We start from the raw sequence: 15,645 nt of genomic DNA on the forward strand, positions 1-15,645 counted from the left end.
TTACACAGCTTTCAGACCGCCAAATACCTTCTGACAGTCCATTGTCCACTAAAACTCCTTGCCTTTCTTTAGTAATTCTGGGAGTGAAGCAGCCAAACTGCTAAAATTTGGTCTGAATTTCTGATAAGACCCACTCAATCCCAGGAATCGCAGTACTGCGCTTTTTGTGAATGGTAAGGGAAACTCTCCAATTACTTTTGCTTTTATATTTTGTGGGGCCATTTGTCCATGTCCAATAACATGGACCAGGAAGGTGACTTGGGCTTTGGCAAATTCACCAAGGTGCCCCTGATCGAACAATTTTCATAAATGTGGCAAATACTCCTTCCCTGTGTGACTACAAATCACCAGGTCATCAATATAAACTACACAAATGAGTAATTGGGCAATGACCTTATTGGTTAGTCTTTGCAATGTGCTGGCGAATCTTTCACACCAAACAGCATGACTTTAAACTGATATGTTACGAAAGTCAATATTGTCTGTGTTCTTTCGGTCAAAAGTAGCTTCCAGTATCCTCTGAGCAAGTCCAACTTCGAAAAATAAGATGCGTGTCCCACCTTTTCAACACAAATGTGGAATTGGATATGCATCAGTCTTTATAACTGCACCAACTTTGTAATAATGCACACATAACCACTGGGTACCATCTAGTTTTGGTATATTTACTATGGGTGAGCTCCAGTCATTGTAACTCATTTCAATTGTGTTATCTTGGAGCACGCATTCAATCTCCTTTTGAAACCGTGCCAACTTTAGAGGGTTATGCCTGTAAAGATGTTGCTTAACCAGAACAGCATTTCCTATATCTACATCATGCATAACTAGGTTAGTATATCCCAGTTTATATCCACATATCTTCCCATGCGACTGCAATAACTCTTTCAGGTCATTTTGATTTTCCTCTGGAAGGTAACTCAGCAATTTATCCCAATTTTGGACAATTTCCTCACTGACCAATTTCATTTGAGAAATGTCCAATTCAGAATCTCTGAACTTGGTTCTTCCCTCTGTATTGTAACCAATAACACAGTTTCCTTTGGCTTTCCTTCCTTGTCAAAATACCTTTTGAGCATATTCATATGATACACTCAGATTTCTCTCTGTCTGGAGTCCTGATCATAGAGTTCACCTCACTCACTTTCCTTTCGACTTGATAAGGTCCACTAAACCTTGCTTTTCAAGGTTCACCTATCACTGTAAGTAACACTAACACCTTATCTCCAATAGCAAAATTATGGGTTTTTGACTTGTCTGCTTCCTGTTTCATTGTATACTGTGATACTTTCAAATGCTGTCTAGCCAATTTCCCTCCTTTATTTATTCATTCTCAAAAATTTGACACAAAGTCCAAATATGTGCTCGCTGAATTCTGACTTATCAATTTCTATTTAATCAATTTTAGCCATCCTCTCACTTCACGCCCAAAACCTAACTCAACCTGAATAATTTGGTTGATTCATTTGGTGCTTCTCCAATGGCAAAAAGTACAAACAGAATTCCTTTGTCCCAATCATCTGGGAAGTCTGAACTATAAGCCCTCAACAAGGTCTTTAATGTCTGATGCCATCTTTCAAGCACTCCCTGCAACTCTGGATGGTAGGCAGTAGATTTGACTCATTTTATTCCTGAGATATCCATAATCCCTTGAATAGTTATGATGTCAAGTTTGACCTTCGATCTGATTGTGGGTAGTGCTTATCTAGTGAAAAATTTGAGTAATTCCTCAACAACCCTTTTAGCTGTGATATTGCGAAATGGAACAGCCTCTGGAAATAATTTACAAATAATGATCCCCACTCTTTGCTTTAGGTAGGTGACCTACTCATTCAGTTAAGACTCTTGCAAAAGGTTCCTCAAATGCAGGAATAGGTATGAAAGGTGCAGATTTTATTACTGCCTATAGGTTTCCAATTACTTGACATATATGGCATGTCTGGCAAAATTCAACTACATCCTTGTGCAGTCCAGACCAGTAAAGATGTTTTTATATTTTGGGTTTTTCTTACCCCTAAATAACCCACTACGGGTAGCTCGTGTGCTATCCTCAACAACTTTCTATAACTCAATGGCAATACGACTTATAGAGTCATAGAGATATATAGCATGGAAACAGACCCTTCGGTCCAACCCGTCCATGCTGACCAGATATCCCAACCCATTCTAGTCCCACCTGCCAGCACCCGGCCCATATCCCTCCAAACCCTTCCTATTCATATACCCACCCAAATGCCTCTTAAATGTTGCAATTGTACCAGCCTCCAGCATTTCCCTCTGGCAGCTCTTTCCATAAACGTACTACCCTCTGCGTGAAAAAGTTGCCTCTTAGGTCTCTTGTATATCTTTCCCCTCTCACCCTAAACCTATGCCCTTTAGTTCTGGACTTCCCGACCCCAGGGAAAAGACTTTGTCTATTTATCCTATCCATGCCCCTCATAATTTTGTAAACCTCTATAAAGGTCACCCTCAGCCTCCGACGCTCCAAGGAAAACAGCCCTAGTCTGTTCAGCCTCTCCTTGTAGCTCAGACCCTCCAACCCTGGCAATATTCTTGTAAATCTTTCCTGAACCCTTTCAAGTTTCACAACATCTTGATGAACTGCTGCCCATTTCTCATCTGCATGAATGTGTGATGGTCTCCATTTCCTCATTAAGATATCATTTTTAAGACAGTAGCATTCTGGGACACATTCAGATTCTTTTTCTGTGTATACCTTGTGATACAATTGCTTTAATTTCTCATCTCTCTGCTGTAACTCAGTTAATTCTTTTGAACTAAAAATTTCCACTTTGTCATCCATTTGCTCCTAGTTGTTTCAACCATTTGATCAAATAGGAATTCTGATAATTCCATTTCAACTTTCCTACCTGTCTTCTTTGATCTCTTTGTGACCTTGTTACCATAGTCAGGATAAGCTTCCTGTAATTTCAGTTGCCTGAGTTTCCAGTCTTTTCAACCACAGTAGGCAGCACTCCCACTTGTGATCCAGTTACATTATTACCAAGGACAAATTATATTTCTGGAGCTGAGAATCTGTCCAGTACTCCTATCATGACTTCTCCACTCTTCACTGGACACTCTCATTTCATTCTTGTCCCACCATGATTTCCCATTACTAGAACTTCTCTTGGCAATAGTCCTTCAGAGGTTCATATCTCATCTTTCAACATCAAAGATTGTGTGAGGATCTTGTATGCTCTCAAATGGCAGTGCAGTGGCTCAGTGGTTAGCACTGCTGCCTTACAGCAGCAGGGACCCAGGTTCAATTCCCACCTTGGGTGACTGGAGCTTTTCAATTTTTCTTTCTCCTTCAAGGGTTTCCTTTTTACCCTGAGCAAAGTTATTCTTATGATCTTCACCAAAATCTATGTTTCCCTTTCCATGTGAGAATTCTTCTTTTCCCCAATTTCTATCCCTCATGGATTGGAATTGATTATGGAACCAAACTTGGATTTGTGAATAAACTCATAACCAACAGCCATTTCAGCTGCAAATCATGCCGTTTTAACTCTCTGCTCTTCCACGAGTTCTCACTACCTCAGGAAGTGAATTTTTGAACTCCTCCAAAATAATCATCTCTCTACGAGTGTCAAAGGTTTGTTCTCTTTCTAATGCCCTTATCCACCTACCAAAATTACTTTGTTTGATCCTTTGAAACTTTTTGTAGGTTTGCCTGGGGGCCCTCCTTAGATTCCTGAAACATCTGTAAGCTTCTAGCACAAGCTCATAGACAATTAAGATGGCTTTCTTCACCTCTTCATATGACCCAGATCCCTCCTCTGATACTGATGCAAAAACAAAGACCAAAAGAAAATTACAGCACATGAACAGGCACTTCAGCCCTCCAAGCCTGCACTTGGAGGGTATCATACCTGCCTCTACTACCTCCATTGGTAATGCATTCCAGGCACCTATCACTTCTTGCATACAGAACTTTCCACACATATCTCCCTTAACCCTTTCCCCGTCACCTTGAACTCATGGCCCCTAGTAATTGTCCCCCACTCTTCCTGTCCATACCTCTCATGAGTTTGTAGACTTCAATCATGTCCCACCCCAAACCTCCATCTTTCTAATAAAAATAATCCTAATCTACTCAACCTGTCTTCATAGCTAGCACCTGCCATACCAGGTAACATCCTGGTGAACCTCCTTTGCACCCTCTCCAATGCATCCACATCCTTTTAGTAATGTGGCAACCAGAATTGTACATAGTATTCCAAATGTGGCTGAACCAAAGTCTTATACAACTTCAACATTACTTGTCAACTCTTGTGCGCAATACCCCATCCAATGAAAGAAAACATGCCATATGCCTTTTTGACCACCCTATCAACTGACATTGCCAAATTCAGAATACAATGGACCTAAACCCCCAGATCTCCCTGTATATCAATTTTTTGGTTGTATCAACAAAAGCATACGGTCACTGCATTTGTTTAGCAAGCTTTTCAAATAAGACATAAAAAAGGCTTCCACACCCTCCTTATTAAATATAGGCAATGTTTGAACAGATTTAAACAGATCGCCGCCAGATCTTTGGCTACTCGCTTCCTTCAGAAACTTACCTTCAGCCTTCATCGCCATTCTTTGAAGCAGTCTTTTTTCAGTCTAAGTGCCAATTTATGAAGTTTAACCTCCCTCTCTTTCTTCCTTTTCTCTCACTGTTGTCCTGCTAAAGTAATTCTGTCCTTTCCTTTGTTTTGCTAGGGCCTTTCATTTCTTTTCCTCTTTCTTTTGTCTCCAACTCAAGCTGCTTCATTGTCAATTGTATTTTGACCATCTCCAAAGAAACTGATGGTGTTGCCAGCAAATTTAAATGCTGATTATTACTGTAAAATCTCTCCTTTCATCACGGAAGAGACAGCTCCAATTCCAGCTTGATTGCAATTTCAGCAGCTTTTCCTTGTTCACCTTTTGTAAAACTCACAAAGTTACTTCTTCCACACCCAGAAAATTCCTAGTGACTGAAAGAGCCATTACCAGACCAAGCACTATTTACACCAACTAAATTCAACACCTAGAACAAAAGACACTAACACCTACCACCCGCTGCCTTTTGAGTTCAGCAATCCTAATCCCAAGCATAACCTGGCATGCTGCATACAAAACTGGCTTAGAGGAAGGTGACAAAGGACAGTGGTAGAAGGCAGTTTGCTTGACTCAAGGTAAGCAACCCTGGCATACCAAAGTCGTCAGTGCTGGGTCACTTATTGCTCACAATATATATAAATGATGTAGATGATAACGTGGGGGGGGGGGGGGGGGGGGAAGAGAACATGATAACTTAAGTCAGCAGATAACAAGAAGATTGATTCTGAGTTTGACAGGGTGGAGGGAGGTCTTCAATTCTCGGACACCACTTCAACATCAATTCTAGAACAAGCCAAACCAAGACACACACAAGAATTCCTAGAAGCATGGCATTCCAACCAAAACTCTATCAACAAACACATCAGTTAGATCTCCATCTACCACCCCCTGAGAAAAATAACAGGAAACTATATCACAGGAAATGACATCGCCCCAGGAAATGATGTCACCAACCCAAAGAAACCCAAACATATAAATAGAATGCAGGAATTATCAGCAGTGCTTCGCCTGGAGGTCCACTGAAGATGTTATCTTGTACAGTGCTTAAACGTCTGAAAATGAACCTTCCAGCTCAGCGAGCAAACCTACATTCAAAATTTATGCCAGTTTTAGAAGTCTATAACTGAGGATGAGATTACCATGTAAAGTAAAAGTAAACTAATTGAAAACATTCAACGCTCCACGAAGTTCCCTTCTGTTCACCGTATACGTTATTCACTTAGATATAGACTGAAAGGGAGTTGTGGTGAGATTGACACATGATACAAATATCAAAGATGTATTGGAGTAATCAGAACCACAGTTTATCTTGACCTTTCTCGCTCGCACATGCATAACATATCCACTGAAAAAGAGTAGAAATTGCAAAGAATCGGGTTTCCTCCGTTTGTTAATTTTTTTTAATAGGTGCAAATTGTACTGGACGGCACATAAGCACCTATTTTACATTTTGATCCAACTGCATTTACATGTCTACCAATGCAAACATTTCAGCCTTCCCTAAATATATTTTATTACACAATGAGTAATCAATTACCTTTCACATCACTGACAACGTCTTTTTTGTACAGTTCCTCCTCACTGCTTTCCTCCTCCCAATCTTCATTGTACTCATCTTCTTCAGAGTAGACATAATTCAGGTCATCATTTTCCTCCTCCTCAAAAGCCATTTTCTCAACTTCAGCAGACTCCTCTTTGCTAAAGAATTAAGCATTGAAACGTTAAAAGGATGTCTCCCCCATTAGAAAATATTAGCATTGAGAGATTACTTATTCAACCGTATTTACACATCTCAAAATTGACAGCTTTCAACAAACCAAGGGAACAATTTCAATGAAACAATGCTGCTACCCATAGGACACTGCCTAACAGATTTTAACTCAAAAATTGCCAGATTAATGCAATTGTCACATCTACACAAGGACAAAGGACTGGAGTCCCAGAACAGAGATAAACTGCTCAATCTCCATCCCAGTTTTCCCATTCCTTACTCCACAAAATTTCAAAAACAAAATCAATCTCAGAAAGATCCTTTTTCCATACGAGATGATGATCTCCACCAATGGCTAGTATGCAACTTGACTGCTGCAGAAAACTACTACCTATACAATATATAACACTGTACTCCAATTTGATATGTTGTGAGATAGATATTTTAACAATAAGGCACTTGATAAGTGAATAGCATAACTTAACAGAGATTCTTAACAGGTGTGGGTGCCAGGGGGAAGAGAAGAAAACAGAGTTTGGCCAAGGAACAGTTGCCAAGATTGAGAGTAATGGAATGCAAACCATTAGGACATTTTTGACGTTTTGTCAACTTCTGGTACCTGTGCGATATGGGCATGCCATATTTGATAGACTCAGGTTGTCAGTTTGCTGTCTTGAGCTGGTGGATTTGTTCTTTGTCACCACACTAGGCAACATCAGTGAGTCTCCGATGAAGCATTGTCCCACTTGCTATTTATGGGTCTTGGTTTGCTGTGGTGGGTGATAACATTTCCAGTTCTGTTTTGGACAGGTTACTAAATGAGGCCCAAATCTATGTTTGTTAATGGAGCTCCGGTTTGAATGCTAGGCCTCTAGAGTTCGGCTTGTCCCAGGATGGATGTAGTATCCAAGTTGACTGGGTCCCTCTTGGTCTGCATGTCTGGATACACACTAGCCACCAGGATGCATGAGCACCAACTAGTCACCAAAAGATATGACCAACAATCACTGGAATCCAAACATACAGATAAAGAGAGACACCAGTCCAACTGGGACAATACATCCATCCTGGGACTGGATGAGATGCTCTTCAGAGAATCAGTGTGCAGTTGATGAGCCAAACAGCCTGCTTCCACACAATAGGGATTCTATGATCATCAAGTAAGTTGCAGAAGTAAGCCATTTGGCCAATCGAGTCTGTCCAGCCAATAAATGAGATCATAGCTAATCTGATAATTTTCAACTCGACTTTCCTGGCTTTTCTCCATAACTCTTGATTTCTTTAGTGATTAAAAATTAACCATTCTAACCTTGCACATCCTCTACATCCCAGTCTCTACAGCCAAAACGAAGTACTGGAAAAACTCAGCATGTCTGGCAGCATCTGTGGAGAGAACAAATGAGTTCAGTTCTGAAGAAAGGTCTCTGGCCCCAAAGAAGATATTCTGCTTTCTCTCCACAGATGCTGCTAGATCTATTGTCTAGTGTGTGCAGACTGGTGGACTAGCCATGGGAAATACAGGGTTCATGGTTACAGGGATAAAGTAGGGCATAGTCAATGTGGAATGCTGTTCAGAGGGTTGGTGTGGACTGGATGGGCTGAATGTCCTGCTTCTGCACTATAGGGGTTCTATGATTCTATAAGATTAACCTTGAGAACCTTCACTGGTTATGCCTCCAATGCCAGTATATCTTTTGTTAAATAAGGAGACCAAAACTGTTCATTGTATTCCAGATGTGGTCTGACTAGGGGCCTTGTATAATTTTAGCAAGGCCTCCCTCTTTTTATACTCCATTTCCTTTGAAATAGTGGCCAACATTACAACTGACTTCCCTATTACCTGAACTTGTATGCAAGCTTTTTGCAATTCGTGATACATTAAGTATCTGTTGTAGCCCGTTCAATCATGTTAGCAATCAAGCAGCTGTTAAGGACTGTAGTAGCTTTTTCAGTGAAGATTCAGTTGGACTGCATATTATGTGGTATAAGGTAAAGGGTTTAAACTGCTAGTCTACATCAGTATTCACCATACAAGACCATGTTTGGTTATCAAAAAAATTATTAGGTCGATGGTCCAAGTCAATGGGCATCTGATCCTCATCAGAACAGTATTAAATCTGATCACACTGCTGGGCTTACAACATATGTTAGTTTGTGCTCCAAGAAATGGAAGCTGTGCTGTTACAGTCTTTCAGCTCTTCTATGTAATACTTCGTTTGGTCTGGAATTTTTCCGTTGGTTTGGAGGCAAGTTTGTGTGAAACTTGGCTGTTGTTAAAGGACCTACTGATCAAGGTTCAGGATCAGTATGGTCCAGTTAAGCGGAAGAACAAGCGTGGCAAGGCATGGGACCCTTGGATAACAAGGGAGGTTGTGAATTTAGTCAAAAGTTAAAAAAAGTGTACGTAAGAGTTCAAGAAGCTAAAATCTGACAAGGTAGGTGAGAAACAAAGAAAACAAGAAAGAACTCAAGCAGGGAATTAAGGAGAGCAAGAAGGGCCAGCAAATGACCATGACAAATAGGGTTAAACAGAATCTCAAAGCATTAAAAACAAGAGGATAACTAGGGACAAGGTAGGGCCACTCAAGGATAAAGGAGGGAACTTGTGCTTAGAAACAGAGAATGTCAGCAAGATCCTAAACGAGTACTCTGCATTAGTTTTCACCCTGGAAAAGGATATGGAGGATAGAGAGATTAGTGTGGAGCAAGCTACTATGTTGGCACATCAGTGGTTGGGAAACTATTGGACAGAAATCTTAGGGATAGGATTTACTTGCATTTGGACATTCAGAATGACTTTCTGCTGGGCAGGACACATCTTGCTAACTTGTTTGAACTTTGAGGAGGTGAAGGTGATGATCGACAAGAGTAGAGCAATGCAGTCTACATGGACATTAGTGAAGCTGTTATGCAAGTTCCTCATGGTAGACTCATCCAGAAGATTAAGATGCACTGGACCTACAGTGATGTGGCTGCGTGGATTGAGAAGTGGCTTGCTCATACAAGACAGAGGGTTTCTGGCTAGAGGTCCGTGACGAAGGACGGTCCACAGGGATCCATGCTGGGACCTCTGCTGCTTGTGATAAATGACTTAGATAAAAATGTAGATGTGTGGATTAATGAGTTTGCAGATGACACAAAGATCAGAAGAGTTGTGGACAGTGTAGAAGACTGTTATCAGGACATAAATCAGTTGCAGATATGGGCAGAGAAAAAGCAGTTGGAGTTTAATCTGGGTATGTGGTGCTGCACTTTGGAAGATCAAATGCTAAGAAAAAGTATACTGTTAGTGCCTGGGCCCTCAACAGCACTGATACATAGATGGATCAAGTCCCTGAAAATGGCAATGCAAATAAATCAAGTGGTAAAAGTATGTGGTATGCTTGCCTTCATTGGTCAGGGAATTGAGTGCAAGAGTCACGATGTCATGTTGCAGCTTTATAAGACTTTCATTAGACCATACAATATTGCGTTCAATTCTGATCGCCACGTTAGGAGGAGGATATGGCAGCTTTGGAGAGGATGCAGAAGAGGTTGACTAGGATGCTGCCTGGATTAGAAAAAATTGGGTTGTTTTCTATAAAATTATGAAATGCATAGATAGGGTTGACTGTCAGAATCTTTTTTTCCCCAAGAGCTGAAATGTCTAGGAGTCATGCATTTAAGGTTAGAGGGGGATGTTCACAGGAGATATGAGGGGCAGGTTTTATCACACAAAGGGGTAGGAGTCTAGAACGTACTGCCAAGAATGGTGGTGGAGGCAGATACGTTACTGGTGTTAAGGGACTTTTAAGCAAATGAAAATGCAAGGATTGGTGAGATATTGACCGAGGGCAGGCAGAAAGGATTAGTTTAATTTGGCGTCACGTTCAGCATAACACCGTGGGCCAAAGGACCCGTTCCTGTGCTGTACTGCACTGTTCTATGTTCAATGATATTTAGAAGACCAGCAAGCTGGAATTAGCAGATTGTATGTCTGGTTGGTTTCATAGTTGTTGCAAATAAGCTGCTAAAGGTCAATGAGATGTGGAATAGCCAAAGTAGAGAAAGGATCCTGAAGAAGCGCCAAAGCTTCTAGAATAGTACATGCTCATCAAATTGGTTGAACTGATGAAATATTTTATTACAGAGGAACCTCGATTATCCGAGTATCGAATTATCCGGCAAGATCGCAAGGTCCCGACATTTAGCTAAACTATGCTATCCAGCATTTGATTAACCTAATGAAATACTGTCTGCCCGCGTCCTTCGGATAACCGACGCTCCTCTGTAATTAGTGGATTTTAATCATTTGCTTGGGAAATCAAAATTTGCGGTATCAAAGAGGTTTAGGCACAGAAGCATATTAATCAAATCCTGCTAGATTAGCTGTCAAGCTTTGACTGTCTTAAGTAATTCCAAACATACAGCATATCATTAATGATGTTTTACAGGGACTGTCGGTGAGGCTACTGCATTTCACCATCAATGATCTGGATTAAGGTATTGAGCTAGCTGGCTGGTAGGACACAGATGATGTTAAAAATTCTATAGATTTATGACCAGAGAGGACAAACCAAATCTTTGGCAAATTTAGATGTGGTGAGGGAAGTGAATCTGCAAGGATTGTTGAGTGGGATGTGTATGTGTAATATATGAAAGTGTATGTCCACAACCAGTACTCAGATGAGAACATAGAAAAGTAACAGGTCCTTTGGCCACGATGTTGTGCCGAGATTTAAGCCTAATGTAAAATATAGTAACTTAACCCACGCATCCCTCAACTCACTGCTATTCATGTGCACGTCCAGCAGTCGCTTAAATGTCCCCAATGGCTCTGCTTCCACCATCACCGCTGGCAACGCATTCCATGCACTCACAACTCTCTGCGTAAAGATTCTTACTCTCACACAATTTTGCTTTTCTATGTACTGCCATATCAATTAATGGCAAAACAAAAATGTTGTACAGTTCTTACGCGGTTCTTCAGAATTTAGGTCACATTTGAAACTGTGCCCAGTTTTAGTTTGTTACCATGTGAATCGTTAATATGCTAATAATTAAGAAACTGGTTGAAAAGCCCTTAACAGTTGAGAAAAACCGAACTTTTTATTCCAGAATATTCCAGTGATTTCAATGAGGTCTTCAAAATAATTAGTTAGTTAATTAGTGACCCATATGAACAGATCAACAAGAGTTAGAGGGGTTAGGAGACAAAGATTAGTTATATAAATCAGAACCAGACAGCAGAAGCTGTTTCTTCTTCAAGAGTGTTGACCTATGAAATATGGATATCCTGAGTTGAGCCACCCAAGTATGGCTATCATTACTGGAAACAGAATACATGCTGTTGGGCAACGTTTCTCAGTCACTGTTGGTCACCTGAGCCTGTGCTGTTGGTCACCTGAAACAGGTTTGATCACCTCTGGGCTTAACCAAGGAATTTCTTAAATATTCCTTCCTGTTCATTGCAGGCCAGTTTTGACATCTCTCAGGAGATTGTTTAATGCTTGCCTGAATTTTTGGGAGACAGTAGCTGGAGCAGGGAGATGGAAGGAAGGTGAGGATCATGTGTACACAAATTGCTCCAGAACAATGAAGAGTCGGATGAATTAGCAGACCTTGTACTGCTGTTGTGATACTCTGAACTTGCACCAAAGTTCTCTTTGCTTAGATTAATGGCATGTACCCTACAGGAAGTCTGCATGTATCTCATAACTGACGATCTCTTGACATCTGGCCTTGTTATCTGTTTGGTTTGGTATCCTGTGAAGATACACCACTGCCAGATACCACTCAAAAGAAGGATAAAGGGGTAGCTGATATTGTATTCATTAGAAAAGATAGGACATGATGCAGGATAGCTCCGCATCTGCTGATCCTAATTCTGCAAAGTGAATCTCATGTCTGCTTGACTGGCTACAAATAGAACAACCAACAAGCTCTTACTTCAAGTTTTAACTGGCAAAACCATTCACAATTAACAGATCCTGATATGTACCCCTTTGGATATTTTTCACCTGAGCCTGTGCTGTTTGAATGCAGGAAGTCCCAAGATAATGTCAACTTTTTCACGCAGTGTTAGTTTACTCTCTTGGGTGGCATGGTGGAACAGTGGTTAGCACTGCTGCCTCACAGCACCAGGGATCCAGGTTTGATTCAAGCCCTGAATGACTGTGTGGAATTTACATGCTCTCCCGTGTCTGTGTGGGTTTTCTCCGTGTGCTCAGATTTCCTCCCACACTCCACAGATGTGCAAGTTAGTTGGATTGGCCATGCTAAATTGTCTTTAGTGTCTAGGGATATTCAGGCTAGGTGGGTCAGGCATGGGGAATGTGGGGTCTGGGTTTGGAGGGTTTTCGCAGACTCGATGGGCCAACTGGCCTCTTTCTGCATGATGGGGATTCTATGATTCTATATTACAGATCTTCTATCATTTTCATTAACCGTGGGTAACCAAAAGCAAGGTACAAAACAGACACCAACATGCACCTGTACAATCCTAAATGAAAATAATTGAAGAGTACTTCCTGCCAATCCCAAGGCTCCCATCAAGCTTGCATTCAAGATCTTAACTACAAGAACAGGCACGGTATGACTTGTAATATAATCAGATTGTTACTTTTAATTACTCTTGAATTAAAAACCTTTAAAATTGAATGTAAGAATTGTGCTTATAGCCAGTCTTATAACCTGAAAACAACCAACAGTCAGAAAGTCCATAAACCCAACAGCTTTATATTAGTATTGGTGTAATGAATTGTGGAACAATTGAGATAATTACCCCAATGAAAAATATTGAAGGTAAACCAGCATGGTTTCAGAAGGGGATACTTTCACTTGATTTTTTGACAAATATACAAATACAATTGGAATCTGAAAGCAGTAGTGAACACCCCAGTAATGCAGATGACATTCCAGGGTAGAAATCAATAGTGACTAATTGTGTAAAGTCTCTGAGTCTACCTAATCTCCTCTAAAACTATCTTTTTATTTTCCAAAGTGCTAGCACTACCTGACTCCAGGAATTTCATCCTCTTCATCTTCATCCAGATTCTGAAGGTCAGGCTTTTCAGAGCTCACATCATCAATTTTGTTTTGAGGGCAGCAAACATACTCAGTGCCACGAAACCTATCGATGCCACATGGAAGTAACATTCCATAGCTGTGAAGATTCATAGACGCAGCAGCACAAGCCTGAAACACAACAGCAGCAAGATATTCACACTTCAGGTTCAGGAACCACTTGAAATTACAAATACTTGGTAATAATTCAAACAGTCAAATCATCAAAATATGAACAAAACAGAAAATACTGGCACTAGCATAGCAGAGAGGATATCAGTTGAAGTTAATAATGTTTAGTCACCTGAATTTTGGTGAATTATATGCTGCACATAGCACATGGATCCCAGCATATATATAAAGTATAAATCAGTCCTTAGAGAGACTACCACTGGTACTGCTGTTTACAATTACTGCCATTTAAGTACAGAACAGCTCAATTTGATGTGGGCCCCACAGTTATAGTGAACCAGAGTTAAAATGGCAGTGTCTGTAAGGGAATATGCTTGAATGATCAGCATCTAACAACCTGTCAAAATACAGAATCTGAGCCGTCACATTGTATATGATCACTTCATCAGTGTGCCCCCAACTGAGGTTAATGCTGTCAGGAAAGGAATTTAGAATCCTTACAGTGTGGAAACAGGCCATTCGGCCAAAGTCCACACCAACCTTCTGAACAGTAACCCACCCAGACCCATTCCCCACCCTATATTTGCCCCAGACTAATGCACCTAACCGACATATCCGTGAACATTATGGGCAATTTAACATGGCCAATTTACCTGACCTACGCATCTTTGAATTGTAGAAGGAAACTGGAGCACCGGGAGGAAACTCACGCAGACATGGAGAACATGCAAACTCCACACAGATTCCCAAGGCTGGAATTGAACCCGGGTCCCTGGCGCTGACAGGCAGCAGTGCTAACCATTGAACCCATGAAAGAGGGAACAAATGAAAGAGCAAGCACAGAAAAATCAAACCAACAGACCACACACATGACCACAAACATACCCTTAAACCAATCTGCGCTCAACAAATGAAATTCAAATCGGTTGGGCCTGTTCAATTTCATGGGGGGAACAATGTCAGCATGCCCTGCACAGAAACTTTTAGTTTGCTATGTGGCTGCACAGTTGAGAGGGAATATTGCTGTCCATTTCACAACCTGTACTTCGGCCCTTATCTGGTATATTGAAAGGTAAGATTCCCTAAGTATGACTATGTCAGATTGCTATTTGACCAGTCTGTGGGTTATTTCTCCCAACTCAAGCACAAGCCCTCAGGACTTGCAGGGTTGAGGGGGCTGATTCATTGTTGTCATTTAAAGTGCCTTGGTTGATATTAAATTTTCATCCAGTTTCATCCCCTTGAATAAAACTGTGATGCATGCTGAATTTTTGAGTGCCATAAGTGCCGATTTCAGAAGGAGATTAAGAGTCAGTCACGTAGCTGCAAGTCTGGAGTCCACAATTGATGACGGCAAGTGATATTACCATCCAGGTAATTTTCTGGAGACTCAGGTTCAAGTAATGGAATTTAAATTCAATTAAAAAAAGTCCAATCCATTGTCAAAACAAATCCATGGTCAATTCCCAGAAATAAACAATCTGGTTCATTAATATCCTTTCAGGAAAATAAATTGTCATCCTTACTTGGTCTGGCCTACATGTTACTGCAGACTCAGTGCAACGTGGCTGACTTTTAACTACCCTCTGGAAAATTAGAGATCAGCAATACATGCTGATTACTGATGCCCTCATCCTGTGAAAGAACTTCCAACAAGTTACACATAGGCCATACTAGTAAGGATGGCGGTTTCCTTCCCAAAAGGATAACAGTGAACCAAATGTGCTTTTGACACAATGCCAATAAGGATAAAAACAGCTCACAAGAACTTCTTACTATTAACATCCACCTCAGATCTTTTATTTAATCACAAACACTATGCATTTTTACACTAAGAAGAAATTTAGGCCAAATTAGATCAAAGGCCTTCAAACCTTGAAGTAGAAATGAAAACCTTCCAATTTCAATTAAGTTTTGCAAGATTTTAGCTCCCACCTGAATGCAAACCAGACGCTTCAATTAAGCTAAGACCTTCCTGACAAACAGACATAAATCCTAATAAATCTTAAGTTTACAGCAAAGCACTCAATCCAGCAAACTTTCACCTGACATCCTACCACCAGAGGAAAAGGCAGAAGAAAGGCCCAGACGTTAGACTTCATATTTAGATTTGCAATCCAACATGTACACTTCCTGCATGATAATGGGAAAAGGAGGAGCTTAAC

At 40.7% G+C, this 15,645-nt stretch overlaps 1 protein-coding gene across 3 annotated transcripts in view; it reads right to left on the bottom strand.

Moving 5' to 3' along the window:
• aplp2 (amyloid beta (A4) precursor-like protein 2) overlaps nt 1-15,645 on the bottom strand; it is a 208,939-nt gene that overhangs the window by 100,637 nt on the left and 92,657 nt on the right. For all 3 annotated transcript variants that reach the window (XM_060846945.1, XM_060846944.1, XM_060846946.1), the window contains exons 5-6: nt 13,299-13,480; nt 6,131-6,291 (exon numbers count right to left, since the gene is read on the bottom strand). In XM_060846945.1, the coding sequence (XP_060702928.1) occupies nt 6,131-6,291; nt 13,299-13,480 (343 nt within the window). The remainder of the gene's footprint in view (nt 1-6,130; nt 6,292-13,298; nt 13,481-15,645) is intronic.

This window comes from Hemiscyllium ocellatum, chromosome 29, assembly GCF_020745735.1.
Source record: "Hemiscyllium ocellatum isolate sHemOce1 chromosome 29, sHemOce1.pat.X.cur, whole genome shotgun sequence".
Lineage (NCBI taxonomy): Eukaryota > Metazoa > Chordata > Chondrichthyes > Orectolobiformes > Hemiscylliidae > Hemiscyllium > Hemiscyllium ocellatum.